Here is a 9458-nt window from a genome sequence, read left to right as displayed (position 1 = left end):
AAGGACTGGGGGGCTCGGGCTGAGGGGCCGGGCTGCCCCCCATCCCAAACCCTCTCCTCCCAGCACCCTGGGCGTTCTTGTTCTGTGAGTCTCAAGGAGAACTGCTTGGCCCCCAGGAGTTGACCTTGAAAGCTATTTTTTCCCTTGAAGGTTCATTGGTGAGATAATTTAGGCCTGGAGACTGAAATCTTCCTTCTATTTTTGGCTGGATTGGATTTGAAATTTCCTTGGATTGATTCCGCTTTCTTATTAGCAATTCATTATTGCATCTCACTAACAGTCAGCCGGACTTAGCCACTGAGTGCAGGAAAGGGTTTTGCCCTGCACTGGGGACTGGAGGGTCCGCTCGAGCAGTGGGCATTGGCAGGACACAGCCTGGGGAGCGTGGGCTGCAGTCCCGGGGTCTCACTGTGCCTGGACCTGGGAAGCGGGGGGACCCGTAGGGGATCTGAGCCTCTTGCAGAGCTGGGACTCTGGGCAAACCCTGGGAACGCTCTGTCTGTGACCCTGCTCTGTCTGAAGCCCAGGTAGGTACTGAGGACAGGAGTCCCTTGGCAGAGAGAGGGAGACATTCTGATAGCTGCATTGCCAGCTGCTCCCAAGTCCCTGTGTTCTTTTCTAGCCAGGTCGGTGCCCTGCTCGGCTAGCATTGACCATTGAAATGGACTGGCATAGACACTGTTATGGTTTATACCTGGATGCCCCCCCACCCAGCCTCTGGTGCTCAGAGGCAGCGCTGGTGGAGGTGATTGGATGATGGGGTTTATGACTGATTTGCTATTAGGAGGCGGGGTCTGGCTGGAGGAGGTGGGGCCCTGGGGGCGTGACCTGCCAGGGTTCACTCCTTCCCCAGCTCCTCCCGGCTTTCTCTGCTTCCTGTCTGTGAGCTTTAACCCAGCTCAGCGCTCTGGGGGTGGATATTTTAGCTGGATATGTGTGTGGGAAAAGGCTGAGGAGCCAGGCAATGAGGTGTGGAGCAGAAGTCCCCAAAGGAGGAAAGCTGGCTATGAAAGGGTGGGATGCATCCCTGGGGTGCTCTCCCCAGAGTGGCGCTGCTTTTTGCACAGCGAGTTCATCCTGGGCACAGTCAGGAGACACAGGTGCCCTCTGCAGGTGTGCGTGGTGCACCTCCAGGAGTGTGACCCCCTCCATCCAAGATAATAAAATGCACATCTAAGGAAGGCCATCAGTGACACTGCTAATAAACAGTCCTAGCGGCCTGCACTGCTTTGCCCTGGGCATTGTCCTTTCAGACTTTTTTCTTTACTTCTTAAATCTTTTTTTAAAAAACAGTTTTTTACTAACAGAACAATTGAGCAGAAACCAGAGTTCCCGTTCACCCCCAAGAAGGGCCCATCATCTCCTGGGACCCATGGTTAGCACTGGAGAGGTCCATTTGCAGCAGTGGTGACTGCAGTGACCTGGCATCTTCCCCAAGTCGCTGGTGTACCATACATCCAGGCTTGAGTGTGCTCACCATCACTGTGGGGTGCAGAATGGTTTGAGTGTGGGAGTCCCATCCCTTTCCCTTCCCAGCAGGTGATACACCGTGGCTGCCCCACCTCAAAGAATGAGGCACAGAGTTCCCCAGAGAATAAGTGCCAGGTTCCGGTTCACCCATCTCCTGTGACCAGAACCTGCCGGGCTCCAGCTAAGGAAGGATGTGTGTACCCTGCAAGCAACTGCCTCCCATGCACCCTGCTCTTTCCTTGGGGAGTCTGGGAATCCAGGACCGCCCTTCAGGATCAGCAGCCAGACAGAGCCAGAAGCCAGGGCCACCTGTGGACCGAGCTGTGGACCCAGGGACCACAAGGGCATCCACATGGTCCTGTGGTCCGTGGGCAGTGAAGTTAGGAGCTTGGCTTGCATTTGAGCAGCTGCTAATACTTTTGCATGACAGTAAAAATAGCGAGTGATAAGGAATTTCCAAGATAATAAAATGCACATCTACCCCTCGATATATTTATCCCACCACATATATACATATGCTATTCATAAGTCCCATGTTCATCTGGAATTTCAATTAGCATGATTAGCAAACCCAAGCTTTACTGACAACTTTTACAACTCTGATATGCCAGTAGACTTGTGGATAAGCGGTACTCACACCAAGCACACCCACGTGTTTCCTCTGTGCAGGAGGGGCGGGTGATCATTGGGGATTATACTGAGAATCTTTTTTAAAAAATTAGCATCAAAACAACAGTACAAATCATACAAATCCTCCCAAAACGCATAATTAAGACTCTAATGTGTTTTTTCTTCCCTCTCTCTGGTAATTGAAGTACGTTGTCTACTTTATCCCATTATTATGGATTTAAATCATGTTTATTGAAGTTGCTTTTGCTAAGAAAAGTTTTAAGAGGGAGGATGGGGAAATCTCTTCTGAGCACTGTTCGGATGTCAAGTCCAACACAGGTCCAGGAAGGGGCTCAGATACATGCCCAAAGCGCATAAATGTTTCCCCCAATTTTCCTAAAGTGGCTCCAATGCTCAGAGGTGAATTCTATGTGTGGTGGTGGAGATCTCAACCCCGAGCCTCAAACCCCTACATTTCCTAAGGATTTTCAGGAATCAATTTCAAATGGCTCGTACTTCAGCTCAGAACACTTGAAGGCTCGCATGTATAGATGTTCCTATTTCCCGCATCTGATTGCTGCTCTCAGTGCTTTTGTGATGACGGTTTTCCTTCATAGAACCGGCTTAAAATTAGAAAAATCAAACACCCATTAGAGAAAGCAGATTTACTCTGCTATTAGTTGATACCGAGAAGTAGAGCTCCTACCACTTGGGCAGGAGCCCTGTGCTGCCTCCCCATCTATGCTGCTTCCCAAGCGGACTGCCAGGGTCCTGACCCTGGGTCGCTGGTGGCCGACTGCCTGCTGGGCCCAGGCCGGTGCCGAGTGTCCACGGGAATGGAGCCTTGAATTCCAGCAGCAGGGATGTGCGCTCCAGGCAGCTGTCTGCAACACATCTGTCCACAAGTCCTGGGCTGTGTGTGATGCTATTCCCACTTTTTTTTTTTTTTTTTTAAACATGAGCAGCCCTGAAAGCCAAACTCCCTGCTCAGTTCTGGCTTCTCCCTACCCTACTGGAAACCTGGCATCACCCTATGTGGTGACCAGAAAATGATTCTCACGGAAAAGGCAGCTTCTGCGCCGCCAGAGATTAAACAGGGAAGGTGGGAGCTCCCAGGACCTGAGCTGTCTCCTTGCAGAGGCCGGAAACCACCCAGGAGGGGCGGGGAGGCCGAGCACTAGGAGAATCTGTTGAAATATGACTCCAAGGTTTTAACTTTAAATAAGCATTTCCGTGCTAATAGAAGCCCCGCTTAAGGTCTCCCGCAGCTTTGATTTTGGAACACGTCACATTCCTCATTAAAGCAATCACTGTTAAAACATAAAGCAACACAGGATTTATTTCTTCATTAAACTGATGATCCGTATATAAAGCCAATTAACATTATGAGCCTGGTGAACATCAAGTGTAAAGAGGTTGGAGAAAATTAAAAGCAGTCACCTTGGTCTTTAGATAAAGAAAGTACACTTTCAGGTTGTAAATTGTCAGAGTGTCCAAGCGGGACAGATCGGCGGATTTGGTTAATTGGAAAATACATTTTACGGCATAAGAATTAAGGAAAAAATGACCGTTTCATTATTAAAGCCTGTGTGTGCATGCGGAAGGGGGGGGGGTAGGGAATACCTATCAGTCACCTTCTCCGAGGTCCCCAGCATAGGCGACAATCGGGCAATACAACGGCTCTGACCATGCTTTGCGGAGATTTTGTTTCTGCAGTTCTTGGGTCGCGCACTGATGTTTGGTGAACACCTGGCCCGGTTGCACCGGGCCTGCACGGCGGGCACAGGAGGCCGCGGGCATCCGGCGCCAGGCGCAGCCCGGTGCGCATCGGTGTCTACCGGCCCCGGCGGCTCCGGGTCCAGCCCAGGGCGGTCAGGCCCGCATCCAGGGCCGCGGGGATAGGGCGGGGGGGGGGGCGCCCGGACTGGGGCACCGGGCTGGACCGCGTGCGGACTGCAGAGTCGGAGTTCGGTCCCCGCCTCAGCGCTGAGAGCGCGTCCCAAGTAACTTCAGGTCGCTGCCGGGAGCGCACCGATCGGCCCCAGCGCCGGAGCGTCCCCGCCTTTGCAGGCCGGGAGCCGAGGGCCCTGGCACCGGCTTCCGCTCCGGCTTTTTTTTCCGGGTGGGTCGGAGCGCGCCGCTGTCCACGGTTCTGATCCGCCGCGTCACCCCGGCAGTGCGCAGCTCCCAGACCCGAGCGCGCCAGTGCCGGTCCAGTCCTCCGGAAGTCTCCGGGCCTCAACTGGACCCTGCATCGGGCGTCGCCGGGGGTGGCCCTGAGAGCGAGGCTTGGACCTGCTTGGTTTTGGGGGCCCTTTCAGCGCCCGGCTCTGGCTGACCGCGCCGATGCCCCGGGCGTCTTGGCGGAGCCGGCAAGGACCCCGCCTCGCCCCACTTTCCAGGAGCGCAGCGGGAGCTGCAGTCCAGGGCGCGGGGCACCCAGAGGCTTTTTGCAGACCTCGGAGCGCAAGGCGGGTCTCCAGCCGAGGAGGAGGGCTGCAGAGTAGGGGTCCTGCGAGGGACACAGAGTGACAGCGCCGGCGCCGGGGCGGAGGCAGGGCGGGCTCCCAGCTCCAGGCCCCTCCCGGGATGTGGGCGCAGCGAGCCCCGCCGGCCCTGCAGCGCCTCGCAAACCCCGAGCGCCCTCCTCCCACGCCGGTCGCCCGGCTCGCGAACCAGGGGCCCCGGCAGAGCTGGAGCTGGGATCTCTCCGCTCGGAACCGAACCGGCGTTTCCCAGGCTCCCGGCTCGCCACAGAGCCCACTCTGCCCGTGCCCGGAGGCTGAGCCCAGGAACCGCAGCTTCGAGTCGCAGGCCCCGACTTGCCTGGGCCGGAGGCGCTGCGTCCTCCTCGGGGTCCATGCGCGGCCCGGGGCCCCGGCGTCACGCCCTCCAGCTCCACGCCGCAGCCGAGGGCCGTGTCCACGAGTGGGTCCGCCTGGGCTTTTGTTTCCAGCGCGCTGTGTCTTTAAGCTCGGGGTTGGATCCTGGGCCGGCAAGGACCCGACCCTTGCCTCGCAGCCAAGACTTCAGAACGCAGCATTAGAATGTTTATAAAATATTCAATTTATGCAGTCTGTCCAAGAAGCCACCGTCCCAAAATAAAATCAGCAGTCTAGACGGAACACAGACAACAGAACTTATCAACAGTTGTCTGACTTGCATCTTCTGATGCATCTTGAGTGGGTCATAATACCAACTTTATTTTCAGTGGTGCATAAATTAATTACACGCATTTAATAACCAAAATATCATTATATTCCCCCTTTAATATCATAAAGGCTTTCCGCCAGGGAAGCACTTAATAGTGCAGGGGGCCGTAACGGGCTATTATCCTGGTGTAATGCTATTACAGAACCAATTATGCACCATTAGACTGGCATTTTTGCAGTTTATGTGATTTGATCCAATCCCGCGCCCCTGACTTGAAAATTTCAGCCCGGTACTTTAGAGTTTAATTTTCACCCAGGCAGAGAGAAGGGCGGTCTCTCTCTGCTGAGTGTCTGCCTCCGATGCATTTTAAAAGTAATTGCGAAGGGTCCCACCGCATATCATTTGCATGGAGAAGCGAGCATAAATTCCGGGACCCCTTGCTGAGAACAAAATCAAACTTTCCTTTTGTACGATCGCTTGGAAAGGGAAGCGGTGTGCAGAGTCCCCCCCAAACCTACCCGGCAGCGACAATTAGCAGTGCTTTGTCAAGTCGAAGCCCGGGAATCGCCCGGCCTGTGACAAGGACAGTCCAAATCCAATCTCTCCGGGATAAAGAAGGTTTGAGTGCGGGGGCAAGCGGAGGGGGCGGGCTGAGGGCTGGGAACGCAACCTCTGTTTGGGGGGTGATGGTGGTGGCCATTGTTTCTTCTTTTAAAGGAAAACAGAAAAAAAACCATTCTCGATGTTTGCTGAGAAATGACGGATTTTTTTTTCTTGCACCACGTGGGCCGTTTGTAAGGCCCAATAGACCTATCCAAGTTACTCGCTGTAGACAGCGCTGGAAATAATCAGATTAAGGCCAATTATGCGTGAGATTATAAAGGCGAGTGCTGAGCCGCGGCGCGCGCGGTAGACAGACAGCAAGACATCTGGCCACTTCCCGAGTCACTTCTCGGGTCCTGCGGGCGCCAGCAGCGCCGAGCCCCGCCCGCCGCCGGCACAGATCGCTGCGGCCAGGCCAGGCAGCTCGCTCCGGCCTGCTCGCCCGCCGCCTGCGGAGGGAGGTACGCGGGGCTCCGGACTCCGGGCTGCGCCCTGCTCCCGACCCAGCCCGTGCGCTGGCCTCCCGGGTCCCCGCCGCCTCCCGGCCCGGGGTGCGCGGTGGCCTTACGCGCTCGACAGACGCACGGCGGGGACCCCCGGAGCAGGGATCCGACTTGGCGGGCCGGCTCGGAACCGGAGTCCAGGCTTGGACAAGGGGTGCAGTCTCCTGCTTCGCGTCCCCGCGGCCGGCCCAGGCCGTCGGGAGGGGGCTGCCCGCCAAGGAGCCCCCAGTGCGCGCCCGCCCGGCCGCCCGAGCGCAGGCGGGGACTCAGGCTCTGCGCCCTTTGCTTTGCAGCCCGGCCGGAGCGCCCAGCCCAGGGTCCCGCAGCCCCCTCCGGGTCCGGCCGCTGCGCCGCCGTCGGCGATGTTTTATTTCCACTGCCCGCCGCAGCTGGAGGGTGAGTAGGCGCCGCGCCCCCTCCGGGCATGCGATGCCCACCGGCCTGGGAAGAGAGCAGCAGCCCGGCTGCAGTGGAGGGTCTGGGCCGAGCTAACGGGGCACCCCGGGCCGCCTCTCCGAGCCGGCTTCGCCCCCCAGCCCGCGCCACCTGCCTCCCCACTCCCTCCCCGCTCGGGCTGGGTGGCCCCGGGCTATGCGCGTGGTGGGGAAGTTGGTCCTCCCAGCACAGATGCTGGTGTCACGCCTGTAATCGGGGCTCCTCTGCCCCGGGGCCGCATCAATCTTTCACGGCGTTTTGCAAACACTCCCTTCCCTGAAAGCCCAGTGAGCTGGCGGCCACCGGGGCCCTGCCTACAGCCGGAGAGAACCAGAGCTCCGGGTATCGTGGAGGGAGCTCCGGGGCCCTACCAGGCAGCACCAGTCCCAGGCTGACATGCAGTCCCTGGAGCCAAGTGCCCCCCAAGATATCCCAGTACCATGGCAGGGGCTGATCTGATCGCCAAAGCCATCTACTCCCCCAGGCTGGGACTGGTCTTCACAAGCCCCAGGCCTTAGAAAGAATTTCCTTGCAGGAGCCTCGGTGTGGGGAAGGGGTGGTGAACACAACTTAGATCTTCGGGTGACCCCCAAGGGGGGTCCACCAGCAGAAGTGCAGCCTCACCCTGGGTCCCTCCTGGGACCTGCAGCTCTGGGAGTCAGGCTTGGTCCTAACCTTGGCGGCTGTCCGGGATGGTCGTTCACAGCCTAGTCCTGTCCTTTACTCTGGCCCTGGGACATTGTGGGGGTCCACAACTGGGAAGCAGGAGCAGGGCTACAGGCAGACCAGACACCAGGGATCAGAGGCAGCAGAGGATGCTTGTTTGAGCCTAGCTTAGGCACTGCTGGGGTTTCTGAAGTTGTTTTCCTGTCTAAGCTCTCAGGAGTCTGCAGGGCGTTTTAGGGGAAGTTCACAGGAGCAGTGGCCACACAGGGAAGCCACAGTGTTCAGGGTTTCATCTCTGTCACCCTGACAACCTGTGACAGGTCCTGATGTGACCCTGTACCTGCTTCCAGAGCAGGTCCTCCACTCACGGGGTGCTTCTGAACCCCAGTCGGAACCACCCCACAGCCCTCTCTTCTAACCCAACTGGACCAGGCATCTAGCAAGTGGCAGACATCCTGGGTCACCTCAGGGGCACCCTATCTGCAGGGTGGGCTGGGGATAGTCTTGGCCACAGCCCTCTCAGCTGGCCCCAGTGTGACCCCGGGGCACCCTCACCTGGGTGCTGATACAACCGGAAGAGAAGGTGCCGGGGGTTTGGACCCTCCACCCCTCTGTTGATGTGCCAGTTTTGCAGGAAGAAGTAGGTTCAGTGAGGGTCTGTTGTAAATGGAAATCCTAGGAGAAGACCTTTGGCGCAGGACGTGGGATCACAGCCGACGAGTTTTCTAATAGTGTTTTTTTTATTAATGTAGAGAGACGTCCAGGAGGAAGTAAAGCACGCTCCTGGTCTCACATCTCAGATAATAGCAGATGTTTTAGCTGACATTATAAATTAAAAAGCATTACGTGTGTTTGCCTGAGAAATACAAAGAGAACAGGAACCTAGGCATTAACAAATGAAACTCTTCTCCTCGTCTCCCTGAAGGCACATGCTACTGTGGGTTTCTTGATTCCTCCTAGAAAAACAGCTTTTTCTCTCTCATTTATATTTCTTTTCGTGTTCTAGCTCATTTGCACTAAAATAATATTGTTGAATCCTTCTGTGGTTCACTGTACATCTTGGGGGTTTTTCCATAGCAATATATGCCGGCCTGCTCATTTCTTTTGGACAGTTGTATAGTATTCCACACATTAGTCGTTTCCTGTTTTTTTTTTTTTTTTCCTATTGTAATATTTCTGGAAGATTCTTCTCTGTCCACTTTGGCACACTTTAAAATATATATTCATAGCTTAAATGCCCGACTGCACATGCAAAATTTTCATGATTATTGCTAAATTATCTTCTGATAAGGCTACAATAAGCCATGCTTTTATAAATGAGAAGCCAAAATGCACAATTCATGACAATCTGTCTGTATCGGGCATCATGGTACACTTTTTTTTGTTTGTTAAAATAGCAAAAAATAGTATTTCATTGTTCTATTGTGTTTTAAGTATCTATGGAGTTTAGCATTTTCATAACATTTTCAATCATTCTATTTAAGTGAAGAGTCTGTCCGTATGTCTCATTTATTTCCCTTTTCTTCTTGGTTTGATGAGTCAGCTTTCTTGAAGATTCAGCCTGACAGCCCAGGCTGTTGCATGGAGAGGTGAGAGACAGTTTGGTACCCACAGGTGTAAGTTAGCGGCCAGGGGGAGATTGTGGTTGGGGACCTCAGACATGACATTCTGGCCACATCAGGCAAGTGCTTAGTGGGCAGTTGGGCTTTCCGCAAAGTAAGGGAAGTCAGACAGCTTTGAGGCTGTCCATGCAGGTTTGCAGTGACCTCCAGAGAAATGTTTGTAACTAGGATTTTGAGGGGGAGCGACATTTGGCCTGGAAGACTGAGACAGAAAGCTTCTGAGTGTGTTTTGCTTAGGGCTGTGGCCGGGGGGGGGGGGGGGCGTAAAATAAGACAGGAAGGGATTCCTTTTAGTGGCTGGAATTTTAAGCTTTCAGGGCTGAGGTCCTCGGGCGGGATGTGTCAGGGCGGTGTGGCCTGAGAGTGGGTTCTGAACAAAGCGGGCTTCTGAGAACAT

The 9458-nt window shown here is 55.1% G+C and overlaps 1 protein-coding gene across 1 annotated transcript in view; it reads left to right on the top strand.

The window, feature by feature from the left end:
- Nucleotides 1–6617: 6617 nt before the first annotated feature.
- Drgx (dorsal root ganglia homeobox) overlaps nt 6618–9458 on the top strand; it is a 25336-nt gene continuing 22495 nt past the window's right edge. The window contains exon 1 of the mRNA XM_003466130.4: nt 6618–6734. Within this exon, the coding sequence (XP_003466178.1) occupies nt 6701–6734 (34 nt within the window). The 5' untranslated portion in view covers nt 6618–6700. The remainder of the gene's footprint in view (nt 6735–9458) is intronic.

Source organism: Cavia porcellus, unplaced genomic scaffold (genome assembly GCF_034190915.1).
Source record: "Cavia porcellus strain 051 isolate PalLab524CR breed Dunkin Hartley unplaced genomic scaffold, mCavPor4.1 scaffold_23, whole genome shotgun sequence".
In the NCBI taxonomy this organism is placed as follows: domain Eukaryota; kingdom Metazoa; phylum Chordata; class Mammalia; order Rodentia; family Caviidae; genus Cavia; species Cavia porcellus.
The sequence above is the reverse complement of the archived record's forward strand: the minus strand, read 5'-3'. Positions and strand labels throughout refer to the sequence as shown.